We start from the raw sequence: 25,175 nt of genomic DNA, 5'->3' as shown, positions 1-25,175 counted from the left end.
AAAGACTTTCAAAAATAAGTTTAGGTTGGATATGTTGGGTGTGATAGAAACAAAAAAGGAATTAATAACTAAATTTGATATTGTGCGTATCTGGGGAAGTGACAGAACTTGTTGGGAGTCTGTAAGTTCTATTGGGACTTCTGGAGGGTTATTGCTAATGTGGGATGAAGTGGCTTTTAAACTGTATAACTGTTATAAAGGAGATAGATGGATGTGTATAGAAGGAGTTGTGGTAAAAGATAATTTTCATTGTGCTATTTGATTAGTGTATGGTCCGCATGAGAGAGCTGAGAAGATATCCATGTGGGAAGAATTGAGTTATATTGCAGGATTGTGTCAGGTGCCACTCTGTTTTTTGGGGGATTTTAATGAAATTTTGCATTTGGGGAAAGGAAAGGAGCGACTACATTATCAGCATCTGCGGCAGAGTTTAGGACATGGATAAATGATATGGAGTTGATTGATGACTTGGCACTGAATGACTGAAAGTATACATGGTTTAGAGGACAGTCATGCAGTCGTATCGATAGGAGCCTAGTCTCCATGGGGTGGCTTGACCTATACCCGAAGATATGTCTAAGGAGTGGCCCAAGAGGTTTATCGGATCACTGCCCTTTGGTTATGGAAGACAGCTGAAGAATTGAGGGGTCACGACCGTTCCGTAGCTTGAACTCGTGGTTCACACATGAAGAATTCTTGAGAATGGTGAAGGAAGAATGTAGGGAACTAGGTGATGTTCAATTCTTATAGAAGATGAAAGCACTGTCAGAACCACTACGTAGATGGCATAAGCAGCATTTTGGGGATATGGCTGAGCGGATTAAAAAGCTTGAGGAAGAAATCAGGAAGGTGGATGATATGGTTAGTAGCGGACAGTATGACGGTACAACAGAGGCTAGGAGAAGGGCATTAGTGAGGTGTTGTGAAAAGTGGTATCTAAGACAGGAGATGCATTGGAAGCGAATGCCAAGATCTCAGCATGCTAATTAGATGGATCGAAACACAAGGTACTTCCACAATATAGCTTCGGCGAGAAGAAGGAATAACCGGATTGAGTTGTTGGTCCTTAATGGGAGGCTAGTGAGGAATCAAGCAAGAATCAAGATTGCAGTTCGGGACTTCTACAAATGCATGTACCACCAGGAAGCGTCCCCAAGGGTGACATTTATGGATTGATTAGTTAATCGCTTAGAGAGGGAGGAAGCGGAAACCTTAGAGACGTTACCATCAGTAGAGGAAGTGAAGGAGGCAGTTGGGATTGCAAATCTTCTAAGGCTCCAGGGAGTGATGGATACAACATGTATTTTATAAAGAAGTGCTGGAATGAGATTGGAACGGAATTCACTGCAGCTGTGATGGATTTTTTTGAGACAGCAAGATTACCAGCAGACGCTAATGTCACATGGGTAGCACTGGCTCCGAAATTCGTTGGGGCTAAGGAGATAAAAGATCTCAGACCTATTAGTATGGTTGGGTGTGTCTATAAGGTAATCTCTAAATTGTTGACACGAAGGATGAGGAGTGTTATGCCAGGCCTAGTTGGAGAATCTCAAAGTGCCTTTGTGAAGGGGAGAAAGATACATGATTGAGTGTTAATTGCATGTGAAACAGTGCAATGGTTCAAACAGAAGAAGAAGGCATCAGCGATTATTAAACTCGACTTCCAAAAAGCCTATGACAAAGTCAAATGGTGTTTTGTTGATACTGTGCTGGAGAAGATGGGATTCAGAAGAAAATGGAGGGCATGGGTTCGGGAGTGTGTTACATCGGCTTCAATCTCTATTCTGGTTAATGGGTCACCATCGAAACCATTCAAAATGGAAAGGGGACTACGTCAAGGTGACCCTTTTATCATCGTTTTTGTTTGTCCTAATGGTGGATGTGCTCAACAGGATGATCGGAGAGGCAGTTAGGAATGGTCGGATATCTCCACTCTTAGTCGGTAGGGACAATATAGAGTTATCACACTTACAATTTGATGATGACACTATATTATTTTTTCCACCGGAGGAAGAGACACTGAAAAACTATAAGAGGCTTCTGAGGTGTTTTGAAATGATGTCTGGCTTGAGCATTAACTTTGAGAAGTCCAACTTGATACCAGTGAACTGCAGCTCGGAGTGGGTGAATAAGATGTGCCAGCTACTAGGTTGTCAAGAGGTAGCTCTACCGGTGAGATACCTTGGCATTAGCCTAGGAGCGAATCTGCGGTTGGTAAAAACTTAGAAGCCGGTTCTACATAAGGTGGAAGAGAAACTCAGCTTGTGGAAAGCAAAGATCCTTAGCAAGGCTGGTAAGCTGGTACTTATTAAGTCGGTAATTAACAGTCTACCTATTTACTACTTGAGCTTGTACAAGATGCCTAATGCGGTTGCACAAAGAATAATATCCTTGCAGAGAAGGTTCTTTTGGGGGAAGGATGATGGTCGGCTTGGTATAGCCCTTGTGAAGTGGGAGCTGGTTCAGGCACCAAAGAAGTTAGGAGGATTAGGGGTGGGTGATGCGGTAGTTCGGAATACAGCCTTAGTATTTAAATGGTGGTGGCGATTCTCGAAGGAGGATTGCCCTCTATGGAAGCAGATTGTATGCTCCTGCAATAGCTTGAATCTAAATCACTTGTTGTCAACTCAGACATTACCGAAGAGAGGGGGTCCGTGGAGAGACATATGTCAAGTGCAAATAAATGAGCAACATGTCAGGCAGAAGATGATTGATGGCCTTGCTATGGAAGTAGGAGATGGAAGATCCACCAGATTTTAGGAGGATACATGGCTACAAGTGGGGAAGCTGAAAGACTCCTTTCCGAGACTCTTATTGATTTCAAACCAAAAAGGATCAGTAATTGGGGAGTGTGGATTCTGGGATGGGATAAAGTGGGTTTGGCACTTCCAATGGAGAAGAGAACTACGACAATGGGAGACAGATATATTGAACCAACTGCTTCATGTCTTGCAATCTGTTAGACTGATAGTAGATGTAAAAGATAGAGTCGTGTGAAAATTTGATAAGGAAGGCATTTATTCTACTAATTCCTTTGTGCAGGTTTTGCAGGAAGAGACTTTGGACGAGGAGTTTCTGAGATACAGGCTCACTAAGGAGATCTGGAAAGGCCTAGTTCCGCCTCGAGTGGAGTTATTCGCTTGGTTTGTATTGGTAGGTCGGGTCAATACAAAGGACCGGCTAAGTAGGTTGGGGATCTTACAACAGAATAATATTTTGTGCGTGCTGTGTAAGAAAGATGCTGAAAATATACAACATTTATTTATTACTTGTGAGTACTCTTGGCAGGTGTGGTGTGCTTGGATATCGGCATTTGGAGAGATATGGGTTGTCCCTGGTAACTTGAAAGAGCATTATGAGAGTTGGAGATCCGTGCCAATGAGAAAAGACAGGCGTAAGTATTGGCTACTTGGATTCTTCTCAGTGATGTGGAGTATTTGGTTACGCCGAAATGATGCCATATTTCACAACAAGATAACAGGAATTGCCGACTATGTGGAGCAATCATTTTCATGTGCTACGAAATGGCGTTGTAAATAACTCATGTTGTTGATGGCTATGTCGGAGATGACATAGGATTTGTTAGGTATTTATCGTTATTGTCTTAGTATTGCTTTGCTCCACCTGTGTGTTGAGCTCTTACTTTCAAAAATAATAATAATAATAATGCTACATGTGCATAAAAAATAACCATTCGTAAGAATATATATTCAAATACAAAATATATATATAAAAAATGAGTTAAATAACACATGCAATTATACACAAATACATAATAAATAATTTGGTAGCTAATTTTTTGTGTATACATAATCATTTTTATAAAAATTATTATTATGTTATATATACTTTGTCTCCACTATCAAAATTTTCTGTATCCATCGCTGCTCTCTAGCTCTTGGATCTTGGATCTCTGGTGATCTCGAGCACGATAGTGCTATGTCCTTCTTCCCTTTGTGCATCGCTATTTTTCTTTTTTTGATGGCATTCTCTATTTCTATGGTTCTATTTTAAGGGTTGATAGTGACATATCTTTCGGATATAAACTCTACTTAGTGGAATAACAAGTTCAGCTCATATTAATTTGATGGGGCGGGGTAAGCTGCCCCATGTTGCGACAAACTTTGCCGAGGCGAAATGGTGCACGAAAATTACTTCACACTATGTAATTCCGCACGACTAACCAGCAAGTGCACTGGGTTGTCCAAGTAATACCTTACGTGAGTAAGGGTCGATCCCACGGAGATTGTTGGTTTGAAGCAAGCTATGGTTATCTTGCAACTCTTAGTCAGGATATTAATTTGTGGTTATCAATTGACTTGCAAATGAACAAGAGAGCATGAATTAAAGGTTACTTGTTATGCAGTAAATGAGAATATGTTGGAGTTTTGGAGATGCTTTGTCTTTTGAATTTCTGCTTTCTCCCTATCTTCTTCTTCACGCATGCACGTCCCTCCTATGGCAAGCTGTGTGTTGGTGGATTACCGTTGTCAATGGCTACCATCCTTCCCCTCAGTGAAAATGGTCCAGGTGCGCTGTCACCGCACGACTAATCATCTGTAGGTTCTCGATCATACCGGAATAGGATTTACTATCCTTTTGCGTCTGTCACTACACCCAGCACTCGCGATTTTGAAGCTCGTTACAGTCATCCAATCCCAGAATCCTACTCGGAATACCACAGACAAGGTTTAGACTTTCCGGATTCTCAAGGATGCTGCCAATGGATTCTAGCTTATACCACGGAGATTCTGATTAAGGAATCTAAGAGATACTCATTCAATCTGATGTAGAACGGAGGTGGTTGTCAGACACACATTCATGGATTGAGGAAGGTGATGAGTGTCACGGATCATCACTTTCTCTATAATTAAGCGCGAATGAATATCTTAGATAGGAACACGCATGTTTGAATGGAAAACAGAAATAGTTGCATTAATTCATCAAAACACAGCAGAGCTCCTCACCCCCAACAATGGAGTTTAGAGACTCATGCCGTCAGAGATTACAAAGTTCAGATCTAAAATGTCATGGGATACAAAATAAATCTCTAAAAGTTGTTTAAATACTAAACTAGTAACCTAGGTTTACAAAAAATGAGTAAACTATGATAGATAGTGCAGAAATCCACTTCTGGGGCCCACTTGGTGTGTGCTGGGGCTGAGACTAAAGCTTCTCATGTGCCTGGGCTATTTTGGGCGTTCAACGCCAGGTTGTAACCTGTTTCTGGCGTTAAACTCCAACTTGTAACTTGTTTCTGGCGCTAGACGCCAGACTGCAACATGGAACTGGCGTTGAACGCCAGTTTACGTCATTTATCCTTGAACAAAGTATGGCCTATTATATATTTCTGGAAAGCCCTGGATGTCTACTTTCCAACGCAATTGGAAGCGCATCAATTGGACTCTTGTAGCTCCAGAAATTCCATTCCGAGTGCAGAGAGGTCAGGATCCAACAGCATCAGCAGTCCTTTTTTAGCCTGAATCAGATTTTTGCTCAGCTTCCTCAATTTCAACCAGAAAATACCTGAAATTACAGAAAAATACACAAACTCATAGTAAAGTCTAGAAATATGAATTTTGCCTAGAAACTAATGAAAATAAACTAAAAACTAACTAAAACGTACTAAAAACTATATGAAATTAACCCCAAAAAACGTATAAAATATCTGCTCATCACGAAACAAGCTGGTCCACTTTGCCACCCATGTAGTGATCCCAACTTTGTGAATTATGATTCTGATATGAATCATTATACTCGTGTCCAGGGGTTACTTGGGTGTGATGAACACTTGGTTAACCTCCTACTCCATGTTCTTGATCAACAGGTCCTATGCCATGTAAGTGAGGAGTTTATGGTGGATCTTGCATGTTTTCGATGTTCCCAACAACCTTCTTATTCTCATCCGCCATTACGCATAATAAAAAAATCAGGGTTCTCTATAGACAGTGTCAAATATTCGCAAATTTAAGAAACTTACAAAATCGAGATTTTGAAACCTCACGTTCTTTTTAATTACAGACCGAAGTGGGTACCTATAAAAATACTTCGATAATTTTATAAATAAAACTCTAAAGAAAGTGAATTGAAATGTTTATCAAGAAAGAAGATGTGCGCCTTCCTTTTACCGTACTCTTGGTCATTTATATTTGCTTGGTTCCTTTCTAATGGTATTTTAACATTATTGCTATTTATTGCTTATTAGTAAGTTGTTTCAGCGTTACAACGTTGCTTTTAACCTTATTAATTTGAAATGCTAATTTAAATCAGTACCCTTTGGGCTAAAAAACTGATATTCCGGCTTTATGAGCTTGGGCCTATTACAGAATAGATATAAATTAAGGGTTATTAAAAATTAAAAAATAGAACATCTAAGAAAAAATATAAAGCAGAATTATGGTCTAGAGTTATTAGAATCAATTCTTTTTATTGTTATAATTGAATTTGAATGTCATATTTTATACTTGGTTTATCAGAAACTCCGTAATATAATGACCATACTAAGCCAATTAGGGATTCAATATCTTAGTTTGCATTTACAAAAGGCTATTTTTAGGCTCATAATTCAATATTTTTCTTAGTAATCATGATATCATAGCTTCAAAACAAAGTTGTGAAAAGGTAGATGATAAACCACTATTTTATGATTCATCTTGTGCTCAAATTGAATGTTTTTATCAATTCTTCACCCACTTATTCATATGAATTGCATGGTTTTACTTCCCCTTCCTTATTTTATGATATATGTGAAAGACATGTTTCCTATGCTTTAAAAATATTAAATTTAATTATCCTTCATTACCATTCGATGCCATGATTTGTGTGTTAAGTATTTTCAGGTCTCATAGGGTAGGAATGGCTTAAGGGACAGCAAGGAAACATACAAAAATGGAAGAAAAGCAAAAAAATGGAGTTTTGAAGAAAAGGCAGCGACGCGAACGCATGGATGACGTGAACGCGTGCCTAGCACGAAATGGCATCGACACGAATGAGTGACTGATGCGGATGTGTGCCTTGAGTAGAACGCAAATGACGCATACGCGTGACTGACGCGAACGCGTGACAAGGAAAAACTTCAGACCATGCGAACACATGACCCACGCGCTCGCGTGACAGACGCCACGTACAAGAATTCGCAGAAAACGCCCCCAGCGATTTCTGGACCCTTTTTCGGCCCAATTCCAAATCCACAAACACAGAATATAAGCCAGAGAATGGGGAATCAAACAACATCTCGCAAAATAATTCATACAACATTCATTTACATAAGTTTAGGTTTAGATGTAGTTTTAGAGAGAGAGAGGTTCTCTTCTCTCTCTTAAGTTTTAGGGATTAGGATTCCTCTTATTTATGGTAATTTCTTCAGCCACAGGTTCAATATCCCTTTAAAATTACTTTCTAGTTTTATTTATTCTATTACTTTAATTGTTATTTATCTTTTCAATTTGGTTTACGAACTTTCCCATGTTAAGATTTGAATATTCTATTTAATGCAAATTGAGGTATTTCAGATTCATGTTTGTTTTATTCTATTTTTTATGCTTTCAATTTAATTTAGATTTATTTTCCCCTTTTGGCTTTGGTTAAGTAATTGGTAACACTTGAGTTATCAAACTCAGCAGTTGATTAGAAATTAGGATTGCTGATTGATTTGGATCCCTCTAAAGCTAGTCTTTCCATAGGAGTTGACTAGGACTGAGGAATTAAGTTAATTAGTCCACTTGACTTACCTTTATTTAGTAAGGGTCAACTAAGTGGGAGCAAAATCCAATTCTCATCACACCTGATAAGGATAACTAGGATAGGATTCCCAGTTCTCATACTTTGCCAAGAGATTTTCTAATTATTTACTTATTTATTTTTCTTGCCATTTAAATTACTTGTTCATTATTTCAAAAACCCAAAAATACGCCTTTCCATAACCAATAATAATAACACACCTCCCTGCAATTCCTTGAGAGACGACCCGAGGTTTCAATACTTCGGTTATAAATTTTATTGGGTTTTGTTACTTATGACAACCAAACTTTTGTATGAAAGGATTCTCTGTTGGTTTAGAAACTATACTTATAACGCAATTATATTTGTGAATTTCTTTACCGGTAGAAAATCAGATCGTCAAAATGGCGCCGTTGCTGGGGAATTGCAAACGTGTGCCTTATTATTGGTTATTGTAAATATTTTATTTTGCTTGTTTATTTGTTTTTATTTATTTTTGTTTTTAATTTTTTAGCTACTATGAATTCTCACCCCTGTCGATTTGAGTTTGGTTCTAATATTGTTGAAAGGAATGGAAGCTATAACAGGAACATGCATCAAGGTCAAAACAATCAGAGATGACGGAGCCACGAGGATCTGATCAACCCTTTAGGTAACAACACCTTCCAACGTACCATGGACGACGACCATTCAACAGTGCATGTCGAGACAATAGTTATGGTGGACCCTTTCGTGACAACCAACACCCACCAAATTACTATGGTCAAGAGCCATTCCGAGGTGCATACCAAGATAATAGATACGGTGGACCCCCTCGTAGTTACCAACAAGCACCATCATATGCCTATGAACCACCTCCTCAACATAGCTTTGAACCACCATACTCACAAGCCTCCTACCACCATTCACCTCCATATGACCCTAACCCATACCCACCCTAATTCCAATCCAATTACTCCCAAGAACCACCTCGTCTTTATGCACCATGTCCATATCCATCAACCCAAGAATCAAGGGAGCAACTCAAGGAAACAGTGGAAAAATTTCATGCAACCCTTCACCAACTGGAGCAAGCGATTAATCGATTACCTTCCCGACGTTCGGACACTCAAGGAACCCCCATGGCTTCATGTGGGCAATCTAATGAAGAACGCAGCATGAAGGAGATACTAAAAACTCCAATGGGCAGTAAGGAGCATGATTTTGTACTTAAACAAGTGGAGGAAGCTGAAATTATCGAAGAAGAAGAATTGGTTGAAGATTTAGGAGATGCTGAACCTCCATGGGAATCCAGAATTGTGGAGAATTCCGTCAAGAAATTTGCAATTGATGCTAAGGAGGATAGTGCACAGCCCCTAAAGCAGATGTCTTATGAAGAACTGGACAGAACAACTCAAGAAGTGCGTTTCCTTGATAATGATAATCACGAGTCAAGTTCTCCTAGTAATGAACTTGCATCTGCAAGTAAATTCTCTGAGATTGAAGAATCTTCCCCAAGTGAATACGAAAATGATGCGGAGGTAGACTTTTCTCAACCTCCAAATTATAACTTGAGTGATGAGGAAGATATCGAAGACTTTGATCAAGATGTGGCTGTAGTTGAAAAAGTTTGCAAAGAAGTGGAAGAATTCACGGAAGAATACAAGGGAGTAGAGCTTGCAAGACCACTGGAAGTACCTATCCCAAGGTCATTACCACTCAATACAAATTTCAAGTGGGTAAAATCCTTAGCCTTTATCTTTAATTTTCCACTTGAATATGGTTTGCTTGAAACAGATGGCCAGCTTATAGCTCTTTGCGGCTTTTAGAGTAAAAGGGAAATGGTTCGTGCTCAAGGCTGGTATGCAAGATTCAATGAGGTTCCACGCTTCACTTTGAAGTGTAGGGATTGGTTTCGAGTTCGATTGAATAGGTCTCGGAAGATGTTTAGTCATCTTGGTGAGAATACAACTTCCAAACCGCCCGGCTGGAAAAATATAGATCGAAACAAAGGTGGATATAAAAGCAAGGTTTGGGATCCTGGAATCTATTCTAATATTCAGCATCCCGGGAGCCTGAAAACCTGTTTGAATTTGCTCAAGGGCTTTACATGCCTAGTTTGGGACCCCAGAGGCTGTTGGCATTCTAAATAGTGGTGGAGATTTTTGGATGAATTCAAGCACAAGCCACCATAGCAGGAAGCTCATCAAATGTCCAACTTAAGGACTTTAACTAAAAGTGTTAGGTTGGAGACAATCCACCATGGTATGATCGTTCCTTTTTCAATTTTGATTTTATTTTGTTTTGTTTGTTTTTGAGTTTTATTTTATTCTATTTTCATTGAACCTGGAATTATTCATAGCACCCAAATTAGCATTGCATTTTGCGTCCTACATATTGTTCAAAGAAAAAAAAAGAGAGACTCCACGCGTGCGCATGGGCCACGCGTGGGCATCGATTGCAAATCGACGTAAAAAATCCAACGCCTAGAAAGTTGGGCTGGAATCGTGCGGCTGTGGTGCATTAGGCACAATTTGGGCCACGCGATCGCGTTGATGACGCGAACGCATCACCTTCATTATATTTCACCCACGCGATCACGTCAGTGACATGAACGCGTCACTTTCACTTCACACACACCACGCGAAAGCATGGGCGACGCGTACGCGTCGAACGGAAATCATTGCCCCTGATTGGAAACAGAGAGTTACGCCAAAACGACGCTGGAATTGTGCCTTTAGCACAATTCTCAGCGACGTGTGCGCGTGCCCCACGCGTACGCGTCACTTTCATTATCCATCAATCATATGATCGCGTCGATGACGCGTTCGCGTCGATGACGCGTTCGCGTCGATGACGCGTTCGCGTCATCCCCTTTTCGCCCTAAACAAGCGATCGCGCGCCCCATGCGTTCACGTAGATTCAAATACCCTAACCCCAATCCACGCGAACCATACCCCTTTCGCGTCCCCAAAACTCCTCCCTCCCCCTCTGCAATCTCTCTTCTCCCTCTCCCAACCACCATATCACCACCATCTCTCACCGAGCCGCCCCACCATCGCCGACCAGAACCGCCGTGGCACCCTCGCCGGAACCCCCCTTCCCTTCTTCCATCTTTCTCCCCTCCACTCTTCCCCCTCCACGACACCCCCGCCCCATCGCGGAACCGCCATCACCGTCGCCGCCCTGAACTGCCGGCCACCACGCTACCAATCCTTCCCTCCTCACCTCTTCTTCTCCTTCCCTCCCCCATAACTCCCTTAAACCCACACCCACCACACAGCCACCACTGCTCCCACCGAACCGCCACTGTGCGCCTCCCACGCCGCCGTGTCACTGCCACCACCAACACCATCTCTCTGCACCCTAATTTTGTTCCTCTGCCCACCAGGTTTCGCCGAACACTGAATCCTTTTTCCCGTTGATTAGTTAGTTAGTTTTTCGAATTATGTTCAAATTAAGATAGTTAGAGATGCATGATCGTAGTGGATTTTAGGTGGTTAGGTAACTAGGATGTGGTTAGTGGATTTATGCCTGATAATTGCACAGTTCTTGTTAATTGTTTAATCTGTTTTGCAATTTTGAATATGCTGTGATGATGATGTTGTTCATATGCTATCCCTTACTATTCTTTGATGCAGATTGAGTTTGTTTAATTTGAATTCATATGCATTACTATTTGTTACTCTTTCCTGCACTATTTTATTATCATATGAACTGGTTTTTGCTGTTGTTTATTACTCGGGAATGTCCAATTTTTAGACGAAATGCTGCCCAATTTTTTTCAGCATATTATCTCACTCCACTAACATTCATGAATTAGTTTTAGAACTTTCTAATTTTGCACTAAATGGTTTTAAACAAAGCAATTCATGAATGCACGGGCCAGCTTCCTCATTCTTTCTGATTCCCTTATTTGATTAAATCAAATTATTGATGATTTCACTTTGAATTTGCAATTCTTTTCCATGATTAATCATCAATAATCTACAATTTTTACTTGAATTTGAGTTACTTGTTTTCAAATTCGTGCAATTTTAGTTATTGGGAACCACGACACCATGCCACTGACTTTAATTTCATTTTTAACTCTTAACCATTTTTAACTTCCTAACTTTTTAGTTTTCAACTAACCACTTTCAAACCACTTCAAGGCATGTTTAGTGTTGTTCCTAGTTAACAAACAATTCTGCACATATCAGTAATCTTGGATTGTGATTTTTCTTCTCCAACTTTTAACTTGCATACAATCCAAAATTTTACATCAATTTAACTCAATTCATGCTTATATTGCCACTTTATTCCTCTTTTTCTCTCCTATGCTTCTATTGATATATTCCTATTTGCTTACCTATTTTCCTGCTTCAATTCTTAAACTGTATCTTGGAATTTCTACTTTTCAGGATGTCTGACCCTAAAAGTAAAGGAAAGGGTAAAGCAACCACTGGCAAAAGGAAAAGAGGAGAAGCCTCTACCTCTATTTTGGATATCCTCCATGATGATTCCTGGCGGGAGAAGAACTTTACTCCGCAGGAAAAGGCCGATCAGCTACTGTCTGCCACAGTCAAGTTTACCAACAGACAATGTCAGCTAAAGTATCCAGTTTTTGCCACTTCCAGAAACCTATACCTAGAAAGGACCCTCAAAATTCCAGAAGAACTCAAACAATACACTTCAGAATAAATTAAACAGAGAGGCTGGTTCTTCTTGGAAAGGAACTTGACTGAAGTCAACTCATCCTGGGTTAGAGAATTCTAATGTAACTACTTCAAAACGTCCCTGGATGAAGTACAGCTTTGAGGCAAGCAGATTCTGGTTACTGAGGAAGCAATAGAAGAAATCCTCTAGCTCCCACCTAAATCAGATCAGCCAGACGGTTACCAAAAGACTGAGGAGGATATGAGAATCATGAGATTTGACTGGGACGCAGTCAAGAGAACCATAGCTCTTGATCCTACTGTTCCATGGGTCATGAGCAAATCCATAGTGGCCCCAAAAGGAATAAAGATTATCTACCTGAACGATGAGGCTCGGCTTTAGCAGTAGATTCTGAGTAACTACGTGATGCCGAGCACTCACGAGACAGAGGTGCCAGCTACTATGATTACCCTCATCTGGTGTGTGATGGAGAGAAAGGACTTATATCTGCCCCGTTTTATCCGGTATTACATGGCCAGAGTCCATGTCAGAGGCACCCTCCCATTCCCATACCTGATCACTCAGCTAGGCCGCCGAGCTGAAGTGCCCTGGGAGCTCACAAATAAAAAGCCAACCGCAGCATATTACAAGAAGATCATCCCTCGTAGCAGAAAGTTTCAGGCTCTGGGCTACAGACCTCCTTTTCTCACTACTCTGCTGAGGCAGCTACATCTTCCGCTGCCCCTTCAGGCCCTGCTGCACCAGCCACCACGACTGCATCCTCACCTGCTTCAGAGCCCATCTACCACCTCGTGCATCGCTTATTTGACCGGTTGGACCAGATGGAGCGCCGCAACCAGCAGTGATATGAGAGATCTGAGCGTCTCTTGCACTTAAAGTTGATGATCCAATCTGGCCACCACGACATCCCCTCCGAGCCTGACACCCCTTCCGAGCCATCTGAGGAGGAGGCACATGCAGAGGCTGAGCAGGCAGGACCTGAGCAGGCTGCGCCACACCATGAGGAGCCCCATCAGATACAGTCGGCTGATCCAGAGATCCCTCTGCAGACAGAGCCTCCACTTCAGCAGGCAGACCCTCCGACACTCATACAGACTGCAGAGCCTCAGACCACCACAGAGACACCCACAGTACATCCTTCCGGAGATGACACTTCTTCACACCCAACTTGAGTGAGCATCGAGGACGATGCTATTATTTAAGTGTGGGGAGGTCGCTATCTCTGGCAAACTTTATTTTGGTGAACCACTTTTTAGACTTTCTTTTTGTCCTATTTTGCTCATTTTTCTGTATTTTTATTTTTTTTATTTTTATTTTATATTATCTTATTTATCTTCCAGTACTTGCATATTTTTCTTTTATTGTATTTTTGTATTTTGCACTTTGGTTTATATATATATCTTAGATATCTAGTTTAGTTGCACTTTTAGCTTATTAAGTTGTGATATAGAATATATGGATTAATTAGTTTAGTTTACCTTTTTTGCATATGATAATTTAGGTTAATTGAAAATAAAAAGAGTAAACTAGAGACTTTAGTATAACAGAATCACAACAATCCACACACTGTATATATATAGCAACAAATGTGAGTTAGTTAACAACATTTCTTCAAGGAATAACACTAAATTTTTTAAGAGCCATTCAAAGATATAGATTGAGAATAATGGGAACTCTGGATTTCTACTTGCATGACATACATAACTGATATATGGTTTTTGAGCCAAAGAACACACAACCCGAGAGTTTTTGAGCTTAATTGTATGGTTGCATTTAACCATAAATTTCATTCCTGTGTGTTTCGCACTTCTTTTCTATGCTTGTAATCTTTACTTTGTTTTAATCTATATGTCCAATATAGAATGTAGATACATACCCGCATATGATTGAGGCCATCATTTGAATTTTTCCTCACTTATCCCAAATAAACCTACCTCCTACGTCACCTTTGTTAGCCCCCTTGAGCCTTTTAATCCCCTTTTGTTCTATAACCACATTACTAGCCTTAAGCAAAAAAATAAATTAAAAATCCCAAGTTGAATCCTTGGTTAGCTTAAGATAGAAATTGTGATACACACTAAGTGTGGGGAAACGTGGGAACATGGGTTGATAGGAAAGGATTAAATTAATAAAATAATCAAGATTTTGGGAGCATACTCATATGAAACCAAAATAAATGAAAGTACCTTGTGCATTGAAAATTTTATGTTTATGTTTTAGATTAAAAAAATTTATTTATTTAAGTAATTAAATAAGGGGACAGATTCGCCCCAATGATAAGTTTAATAAAGAAATCAATGCACATGGAGTATGTGACACAAAAGTGGGAAAAATTGGGCAAACCAGGATAATTTTAAATTTTTATAGAGAATGTATATGTTAGGTGAGATCTTAGACTAATTAAGGATTCAACTTATAGCTCACTTAGCCTTATATATACCCTTACCTTTACCTTGGCCCCATTACAACCTTGAAAAGACCTCATGATGTTTGTATGTATACATTGTATATTTGTTGATTGGTTAGATGAAGAATAAAGTTTTAGAAAGCATGAATAGAAAAGAATAGAGTGATTAACCCCAAACACTGAGTGAATAGAGAGTAAACACAAATCCAGTGAGGGTTCAATAGCTCATCTCCATATATCCAGATTTAATTATTTAACTGTCTTGCAAGTTTTTGAAATATTTTAACTCAACTCAATTGTGAAAGTGCTTTAACGTGATATAGGCTTGGCTATATGATTCCTTGAAAGAATGAATCAAATTAACCACATGTAAGCTCTATATATATATATATATATATAGGTGGATGATAATTAGAATTGCATGTTTCATGTAGGTAGCTTGCATTTAGAATAGACTGCATTGCATAAGATTCCACCATTCTAACTTTACCCTTTCTCTTGGATTTAGCATGAGGACATGATATTGTTTAAGTGTGGGAAGGTTGATAAACCCCTATTTTATGATTCATCTTGTGCTCAAATTGAATGTTTTTATCAATTCTTCACCCACTTATTCATATGAATTGCATGGTTTTACTTCTCCTTCCTTATTTTATGATATATGTGAAAGACATGTTTTCTATGCTTTAAAAATATTAAATTTAATTATCCTTCATTACCATTCGATGCTGTGATTTGTGTGTTAAGTATTTTCAGGTCTCATAGGGCAGGAATGGCTTAAGGGACAGAAAGGAAACATACAAAAATAGAAGGAAAGCAAAAAAATAGAGTTTTGAAGAAAAGGCAGTGACGCGAACGCATGGATGACGCAGACGCGTGCCTAGCGCGAAATGGCATCAACGCAAACACGTGACTGACGCGGATGCGTGCCTTGAGCAGAATGCAAATGACGCATACGCGTGACTAACGCGAACGCGTGACAAGGAAAAACTCCAGACCACGCGAACACGTGACCCACGTGCTCGCGTGACAGACGCCACGTACAGGAATCTGCAGAAAATGCCCCAGCGATTTCTAAACCCTTTTTCGGCCCAATTCCAAATCTAGAAACACAAAATATAAGCCAGAGAATGGAAGAATCAAACAAAATCTCGTAGAGAGAGAGAAGTTCTCTCCTCTCTCTTAGGTTTTAGGAATTAGGATTCCTCTTATTTATGGTTATTTCCTCAATCACAGGTTCAATATCCCTTTAAAATTACTTTCTAGTTTTATTTATTCTATTACTTTAATTATTATTTATCTTTTCAATTTGGTTTACGAACTTTCCCATGTTAAGATTTGAATATTCTATTTAATGCAAATTGAGGTATTTCAGATTCATGATTGTTTTATTCTATTTTTTATGCTTTCAATTTAATTTAGATTTATTTTCCCCTTTTGGCTTTGGTTAAGTAATTGGTAACACTTGAGTTATCAAACTCAGCAGTTGATTAGAAATTAGGATTGCTGATTGATTTGGATCCCTCCAAAGCTAGTCTTTCCATATGAGTTGACTAGGACTGAGGAATCAAGTTAATTAGTCTACTTTACTTACCTTTATTTAGTAAGGGTCAACTAAGTGAGAGCAAAATTCAATTCTCATCACACCTGATAAGGATAACTAGGATAGGATTCCCAGTTCTCATACTTTGCCAAGAGATTTTCTAATTATTAATTTATTTATTTTTCTTGCCATTTAAATTACTTGTTCATTATTTCAAAACCCAAAAATATGCTTTTTCCATAACCAATAATAATAACACACCTCCCTGCAATTCCTTGAGAGACGACCTGAGGTTTCAATACTTCGGTTATAAATTTTATTGGGTTTTGTTACTTGTGACAACCAAACTTTTGTACGAAAGGATTCTCTGTTGGTTTAGAAACTATACTTACAACGCGATTATATTTGTGAATTTCTTTACCGGCAGAAAATCAGATCGTCAGTAGAATATAAATGACATTTTATTTAGTCAGCACAACTTGGCTGTTGAGAACCTATAGCTCAGATAAGAATTTTAAATTATGATCCAATCAACATATCTTGATAATTGAGGACTTATAGATCGGATAACAATTTCAAATAAGGTGTCATAATAATTCAGACGCACTATTGCAACTACTCGATTAACAAAGTAGCGTATAACTCGGTCAAATAGAGGTCGTGGTTACAACTTACAATAGCTACATTTTAAAATGATCATCTATATAAGGTAAACCAAGTATAAGGGGAAGAACACAAATATAGTATAGTTGTAAGAACCGGACCGGTAATCGAACCGGTCAGGTCACTGGTTCACTGGTTTATTGGTTCAACCGATAAACCGCTGGTTGAACCGGTAAAACCGGTTTCACATAAATAAAAAATATAAAATACTAAAAATAGTCATAAAATTAATAAATTCAAAATACATATCGTTAGTTCTTCACCAACATTTTAAAAACAACCAAGTTTCAAAGTCTAAATATAACTAATACAAAGATAAACATGAAAGTAGTTAGTACTAGTACATTAGTATCTTAATTAAACACAATATGGATAACAATTCATAAACTAAATCCAAGGAGTGATTTCGAAGTCGGCAAGTTGCTCTTCATCTGACAAATGTGGAGCTACATCCTGATTGGTTTCATTTTGATTTGCATTTTCCACATAATTATTAGCTCCATCTTCATCCCGATCATCTTCCAAATCCAATTGATCTAGCATTATAGATAATGTTTCACAAATCAAGATAGAAAATAATATAAAACATGTTATAAGGCATACAAAAATCATAGTTGATCAAAATTCATAAATAAATAAAAGCATACCTAAATCATCTAAAGGTGATTGAAGAGACATATTTGCAAGATCATTTCGTAAAGCATCAATTTCTTCAGGAGTTAAAAATTGTGGTGAATCTTCCAGTATCCATTCCGAATGATCCTCAAATGCATCAAGACAAATTGGATCATAAACTTGGTTTCTCATTTGGTTCCTTTGTTATCAATATATTTCGTTACTCATGTGATGATTAAGATTTTAAAATAATGCTTTCAACTTAAAACAATCAAAAAAGTACCTTTGTTGTAATCTTAAGTTGTAATGAACATAAACAAGATCATTAAGTTTTTGATGCTCTAACCGATTCCTCTTCTTTGAGTGAATGTGTTCAAAAATACTCCAGTTACGCTCACAACCTGAAGAGCTACAAGTCTGGCTTAAAACACGAATAGCCAACTTTTGCAAATTTGGGGCTCCACAACCATAAGATTCCCACCATTGATCTTAACATAAAAAAACAGATAAATAATTTATCACAATCATAATATCACATAATTAATACATCACAATAGTAAAAGACCAAATTTATGAAAAAATTTCACCTAGCATAACAGTGGTTCGTTCACGTATTGCAGAGGGTCTTCCAAAATCTTTCTCAGCATTCTTAAAGATCCTCTTCTCACTTGTCAGCTTAGAATTCAGTACAGGATCATCATAAGCATATTTCTCAATGACATCCAACAAGCCAGAAATTTTTCTTTGTGCTTTTCAAATTCTCCAGCATTAAATCGAAAAGCTGGATTTAACCAATAACCAGCGGCATGAAGATTTTTCTTAAGTTGTGCATCCCAACGGGTATCCAAAATCTTCAAATAAGGATCAACAACCTTTCTTTTCTGAAACCTCTTCACCATTTCTTCTCTAGCCTTATAAATAGCTTGATAAAGAAAACCCATGGCAGGTCTGTCTTCACTATCCACAATACGTAAAACACGAACAAGTGGCTCAGTAAGCTTAACAATATCAGTGCATTGACTCCAAAATTTAGAATCCAAGACTTGATCCACGAATTTCTTAGCTTTGGCTTCTTTGGAGTAAGCCGAGCTTGTAAATTCTTTAGAAGTCACCATAGCTCTCAAAGGATCCTTTTGAGCTAAAATACTTTGCAAAGCAATGAAATTAGTAGCAAACCGAGTTGGAGCTGGACGAAGTATTTCCCGCCCACCTGTAAACTTTCTCATCAAGAACAGTGGATAGCAATGATTATAGATATACTTAGTGATCAGTGAAGCTTGTGACACAGTTTGACTCACTTCTTGCAACTTCCCAATATCTTGAAACATCAAATTAACACAATGAGCTGCACAAGGGGACCAATACAATTTAGGAAACTCAGCCTCCAACAACCTTCCCGCAGCAACATAGTTTGCAGCATTGTCCGTTACAATATGCACAACATTCTCAGGACCAACAAAAAATACAACATCCCTAAACAACTTAAACAAATTTTCAGCAGTTTTTGAGATATTAGAAGCATCAACCGACTTTAGAAAAATAGTTCCTTTAGGAGAATAAACTAAAAAATTAATCAAAGTACGCCTACAACGATCAGTCCATCCATCGGCCATAATAGTGCATCCAGTTTGCTTCCAAATCTCACGATAACCATCAATCATTTTCCTCACATCCTCAACTAATTTACTCAACAAATACCCACGGACTCTTGGATAACTTGGCCCTTTATACCCTGCACCCATGCTTGCAATAGCATCAATCATTGGCTGATAGTAAGCTGAATTAACCACATTAAATGGAACAGAGGCATCCACCATCCATTTCGCAATAGCAATATCACACTTCTCCACAATTTCTTTGCTTTGAAGAACGCTTTTGATAGTTGGTTGAGCTGCGGGTGTTGTTGCCGGTGGAAAATAGGATTGTAAACCTTTGACTTGTTTTCCTTTTCTAGAGTTAGGTGTTGGAACCCTGGATTTTTGTTGTTGTTGCATCTCATTACGTTCGATCTCGTCAAATTCTCTTTCAACATCATCACAAGCATTATAACTTTCGGCATATTGTTCTTGAGTTTTTCTTTTCTTGCTTCGAAGCTCTTCAATACTTTCATGGAATTGGTGTCTCACTGTAGCTGGCACCTTTTGACAAGACTCAACATCTCCTCCTTTTCCAGCCAAATGAAGCTTAAACCGATGAATTCCTCCACCCCTAATAAGCTTCTCACAATATATGCATAGCAGAATTGTTTTTCCAGACTCCACAACTTGTTTACAATGACCCCATGCATGATCGGTTTTTGCTCTATTATTGTTTTTTTGGGTTCCGATTGATGCATCAGGAGTTGATCCTTGTTCTTGCGAAGATGGTGTTTCTGATGGTGTATTCGCAGAAGCCATTCTAAAAGAATATGGAGTAGCAAAACCGCAAAATTATAAAACAATAGCAATCCTAAATTTCCTAGTTCCTATTCCTTATTCACTAAGACAGCAACCTTAAAGGCTTAAACAGTTAAATTCATTAATTCACAGCACAAGCATATTCATCCTAGAGACCTAGACAAGCATTAGTCAACAAGCAATCTTAAATAGTTAAATTTCCTATTCAGCAAGACAAGCATATTCATATTTCATATATTCAAGCATATAATTCATATTTCATATTTCCAGAACAAATCAATAAAACAACAAATTTTCAAGTTTTTAACAAGCATGTAAAACACAGAACAAATCAACAAAACAACATAATTCATATTTCATAGATTCAAGCTTTCAACAAACATATTTATCCCAGAAATTTCAACAAGCATATTCATAACACTGTAACAGCAAAAAGTGCAGAACAGAGCAGAGTACAGAGGAGAACTGGAGCTAACCTGGTTGACAAAGCAGCAGAGCGAAGCAAGGGCGAGTTCGACGGCGCAGCAAGGGCGACGGCGACGGCGGGGCAACGACGACGGCGATGATGGACACCCGCGAGTCTGTTCTGTTCGGCTGTTCCTGCTTCCTGTGCTGTTCGGCTGTTCCTGGCTTCCTGCTTCCTTAGTTCCTTCAGAGATCAGGCCGGCGGTGAGACGAAGAGGATGACGGCGGGTGGCAGGCGGCTGGCGGCTGGCGGCTGGGTGACACCGTAAAAGAGTGAGGTGAGGCGGAGAGGGTTAGTGCCGTTAGGGTTTGGGGGGAATCAGAATTCAGAAATGTGGAAAGTGGAAATGGGGGTGGGGTTTGGGGCTGGGGTACCCGTAGGCTTTTTTTTTTTAAATTAACCAAAACGACGTCGTTTTGGACAAGGAATTAAAAAAAAAAAACATTTTCCGAACCGGTCGGTTAACCAAAAACCGCCGGTTTTCCGGTTTTTATTAAAACCGGCCGGTTTAAACCGGCCCAAAGCAGTTCTCTTCCTTATCCGGTTACAACACTCAACCGGACCGGTTATGGGTCCGGTTCACCGGTTTTTCGGTCGAACCGGCCGGTCCGGTCCGGTTCTTACAACTATGAATATAGATCACAAGAAAAATTGAAATCTATGTTTATTTATATAAAAATTATTTGAATCTTTGTTCTTTGTCTGACCTGAACTTTTGAGTATCTTTTGTTAGTATTTCACATATTTAGTATTTTGATATCTTAGTATCTTAAGTGATTTTTACATTTTTTTAATATATTTTTTATATTTAAATTAAAGTTTTATATTTTAATTGAAGTTTTTATAGTTAATCTATATATTTAAAGTTATTTTAGAATTATTGTATATTTAGAATTATTTTTTAAAAAAATCATGCAAAAAGATACAAACAGAAAAAGTACCATAAAAGAACCCAAGTTGAAACACCTGATAAACCACTATTTTATGGTTTATCTTGAGCTAATTTGCGTGGTTTTCATCAATTCTTTACTCACTTATTCATATAATTTACATGATTTTACAATTTCTTTCTAATTCTGTGATATAATTGAAAACATATTTCCTAGGCCTTTAAACTGTCAAATTTAATTATCCTTTCTACCATTCGATGCCTTGATATGTGTGTTAAGTGCTTTCAGGCTTTATAGGGAAGGAATGGCTTAGAGGATGGAAAGGAAGCTTGCATAAATGGAAGGAGCACAAGAAATGAAGGAGACAACCAGTGAGAAGTAACACGCACGCATGGCTCACGCGTGCGCGTGAATTGGAGTTCGCACGACGACGCGTGCGCGTGCCTGACGCGTACGCGTGACATGCTCTATCTGCAGAAAATGCAGAAAATGCTGGGGGCAATTTTGGGCTGAGTTTGGACCCAGTTTTTGGCCCAGGAACGCAGACTAAAGCCACATTGAATCATTCTCTCATTCACATAATTTTAGGTTTTAGATGTAGTTTTCTAGAGAGAGAGAGGCTCTCTCCTCTCTCTAGGTTTTAGGATTTCTCTTTGTTTTAGGTTTATTTCTTCTCAATTCCAGGTTCAATATTCCTTTAGTTTAGTTTTTCTTCTACTTTTATTTGTTCTAGCATTCTAGTTTATTTCTTTTCCTTGTTGATTACTTTATGTTGACAATTTGGTTTATGAACTCCATGTTAGATTTGATTTCTTTATTTAATGCAATTTGAGGTATTTCATATTTATGAATTTAATTTAGCTTTTCACATTCTTAGCTTGAATTGATTAATTGGAGATGCTTGAGTTATCAAACTCCTTTGTTGATTGATAATTGAGAAGTTGCTAGTTGATTTGGATATCTCTAAGCTAGTCTTTCTTTAGGAGTTGACTAGGACTTGAGGAATTAAATTGATTCATCCACTTGACTTTCCTTCATAGTTAGAGGTCAACTAAGCGGGAGCAATGAACAATTCTCATCACAATTGATAAGGATAACTAGGATGGGACTTCTAATTTTCATACCTTGCCAAGAGTTTTCATAATTATTAGTTTATTTTCTTGTCATTTACTTTCCTTGTTCCTTATTTCAAAAAAAAATCCCAAAAAGATACAATCTCATAACCAATTATAAGTAACACACCTCCCTGCAAATCCTTGAGAGATGACTCGAGGTTTAAATACTCCAGTTTAAGTTTTATTGGGTTTGCTTTAGTGACAACCAAATTTTTGTATGAAAGGATTATTGTTAGTTTAGAAACTATACTTGCAACAGGAATTTATTGTGAATTCTTTACTAGCAAAAATCTATTCATCAAAATGGCGCCGTTGCCGGGGAATTGCAAACGTGTGCCTTATTATTGGTTATTGTAAATAATTTTGCTTTTTGTTTTTCTATTAGTGTTTTTAGTTTTAGGAGTTTATTTTCTTTAATTTTTATTAGTTTTTATTTCTCTTACTACTATGAATTCTCACCCCTTTCGCTATAAGTTTGGTTCCAATTATGTTGCAGGGAATGGACGCTATAATGAGAACATGCATTAAGAGCAGAATAATCAAAGATGGGAGGAGCCACAAGGATTTGATCAACCCTTTCGGCAACAACCTCTTCCAAGGTGCCATGGGCAACGACCGTTCTACGATGCATCCCAAGAAAATGGTTATAGTGGACCCTTTCGTGACAGCCAACCTCCACCAAATTACCATGGTCAAGAGCCATTCTAGGGTGCATACTAAGACGATGGATATAATAGACCCCCTTGTAGTTACCAACAAGCCCCACCATATGCCTATGAACCCCCTCTTCAACATAGTTTTGAACCACTATACTCACAAGCCCCTTTCCACCATTCACCTCCATATGACCCTAACCCTTATCCACCAAACCAACCACCCTATGAACCATATGAGCCATACATAGAGCCACCCCACTTCCAACCTAATTACTCCCAAGGACCACCACCTCCATATCCACCATGTCCATATCCATCAATCCAAGAGCCTTATGATCCTAATCGTGTTGTCCAAGAGGAACAAGAGTCAAGGGATCGTCTCAAGGAAACAGTGGACTAATTTTATGCAACCCTTCATCAATTGGAGTAAGTGATAAATCGATTCGCTTTCCAATGTTTGGACACTCAAGGAACCCCCATGGCTTCATGTGGAGAATCTTATGAAAAACGTAGTGTAATACCCCAATTAACCAAAGCCTTACCTCTAGCCGTAAAGCAAAGGTTAACCAAAGGTTACGATAATTCTAAAGCTCATACATATTTATATAGAAAAAAATAATATAATCTAGAAGCCTAATGAAGGATATAGCTCAAAAACAGGATTTGAAAAGCGCATAACGTACTAGCAAAGCTACTACCTTAAAACACAAGGTACATATAAGATGTATCAAAATATAATAGTATAATATCATAAGAATCTAGCCACGACTCGCGGAGTTTAAGCCGGCTACCCATATATAGACCATACATGAAGCAAGACAGTAAAACAACTTATACATGTTCTGTTCTCTCAATACATGCCTCTAGGAAAAAAATACAAAAGTGAGAGTACAAGTTAAAAAATAACCAAGACAACAACAAAATAGAATAAGATTCTCCGCTCTGCTACCATCATCCAACTCACTGCGGTGGGTTGCGACCTGCATTTGAAAAACAACAACAACGTATGGAATGAGAACCGGAGGTTCTCAGTATGGTAACAATGCCCAATAATGTAAGATGTAAGGCTCTGGGACGCCGAAGGCAATCCTAGAACATCAGATCACATACGGATATTCAAGCTTAGAACAAAATAAATAAATATATAACGAACTTAAACTATAAACCGGGTTATCTAAACTTAGTCTCTCTATTGCAAATAAGGAGGAATAATTCCAAGGGAGAGTGCCCTACCACCTTCTCCTTTCAGAGGGAAACATTCCGAGGGAGTGTGCCCTACCACCTTCCTCTGGTTGTCGCATGATTCCGTGGGTTAGTGCCCTACCACCTTGCAATTAGAGAGAAACCCATGCTCAGGAGGAATAATTTCGAGGGATAAGTGCCCTACCACCTTCTCCTTTCAGAGGGAAACGTTCCGAGGGAGAGTGCCCTACCACCTTCCTCTTGAGCAGCACATATGAATGAGAAGCCCAGCTTCACACCTCACATCTGAACGTAGGTGGGAGACTGCCACAACCCTTACGACGGAACACAATGCATATCATAATCACATATTCAATCTCAGAGGCCAGTGCTCAAAGTACCCTTCCACTTATACTCATTCCATTAACCATAATCATTCCTTTTCAAGTTCTCAACTCATCATGACCATCACCAATATCATAAATATTCCATTCTGAATTCATTGGTTCATCAGCTTCTCAATTCATTGACAGAAATCACCAAATTCACTACTCTTCCTTCTCCTTCAACCAACTCATCATCAATACACCAGAAACCTAAACCTCCGTTTGCTAACTTGCCAAAGTAAAACCCAAATTAAGCCTCCTAAGACCTTTCCCATATTCCAACATCCAAAATTGAGCCCAAGAGTCTTAAAATGGTGTTATAGAAGTTTACAACCTTGTTGGGAAGGTAGAACAGCTGAAAAACAAGTAAAATTTGAGAAACAGGGCGTGTGCGGCCGCACATGAGTGTGTGCGTACGCACGCCCAGGAGATTTTAAAATGTGTGCGTACGCATAGGGGTGTGCATACGCACAGGTTACAAAACTTACAGAATCTGTTC

The 25,175-nt window shown here is 38.7% G+C and overlaps 1 protein-coding gene and 1 pseudogene across 1 annotated transcript; one reads left to right on the top strand and one right to left on the bottom strand.

Annotated features, from left to right (window-relative positions):
* The first annotated feature begins 1,298 nt into the window (after nucleotides 1-1,298).
* LOC148581399 (uncharacterized) lies at nucleotides 1,299-3,540 on the top strand. Its single transcript, XM_088492368.1, has 5 exons — nucleotides 1,299-1,487; nucleotides 1,612-2,210; nucleotides 2,328-2,583; nucleotides 3,043-3,153; nucleotides 3,289-3,540. The coding sequence occupies exons 1-5, from the start codon at nucleotides 1,299-1,301 to the stop codon at nucleotides 3,538-3,540; spliced, it is 1,407 nt and encodes a 468-aa protein (XP_088348494.1).
* A 13,817-nt stretch (nucleotides 3,541-17,357) lies between these two features.
* Nucleotides 17,358-24,721, bottom strand: LOC107621023 (uncharacterized; annotated as a pseudogene).
* Between the last annotated feature and the right edge of the window lie 454 nt (nucleotides 24,722-25,175).

The sequence above is a fragment of the Arachis ipaensis genome, chromosome B10 (assembly GCF_059453495.1).
Source record: "Arachis ipaensis isolate K30076 ecotype BB chromosome B10, ASM5945349v1, whole genome shotgun sequence".
Classification (NCBI taxonomy): Eukaryota; Viridiplantae; Streptophyta; class Magnoliopsida; order Fabales; family Fabaceae; genus Arachis; species Arachis ipaensis.
Note: the sequence above shows the minus strand (reverse complement) of the source record. Positions and strands in the feature narration are given on the sequence as shown.

Excerpts from the sequence above, each read along its gene's own strand:
- LOC148581399 (XM_088492368.1), top strand. The coding sequence starts at position 1,299 with ATGTATTTTATAAAGAAGTGCTGGAATGAGATTGGAACGGAATTCACT. Across the intron at positions 1,488-1,611 it reads TGGTTGGGTGTGTCTATAAG|TGCAATGGTTCAAACAGAAG; the intron begins GTAATCTCTAAA and ends CATGTGAAACAG. Across the intron at positions 3,154-3,288 it reads TATTCGCTTGGTTTGTATTG|GTGTGGTGTGCTTGGATATC; the intron begins GTAGGTCGGGTC and ends TACTCTTGGCAG.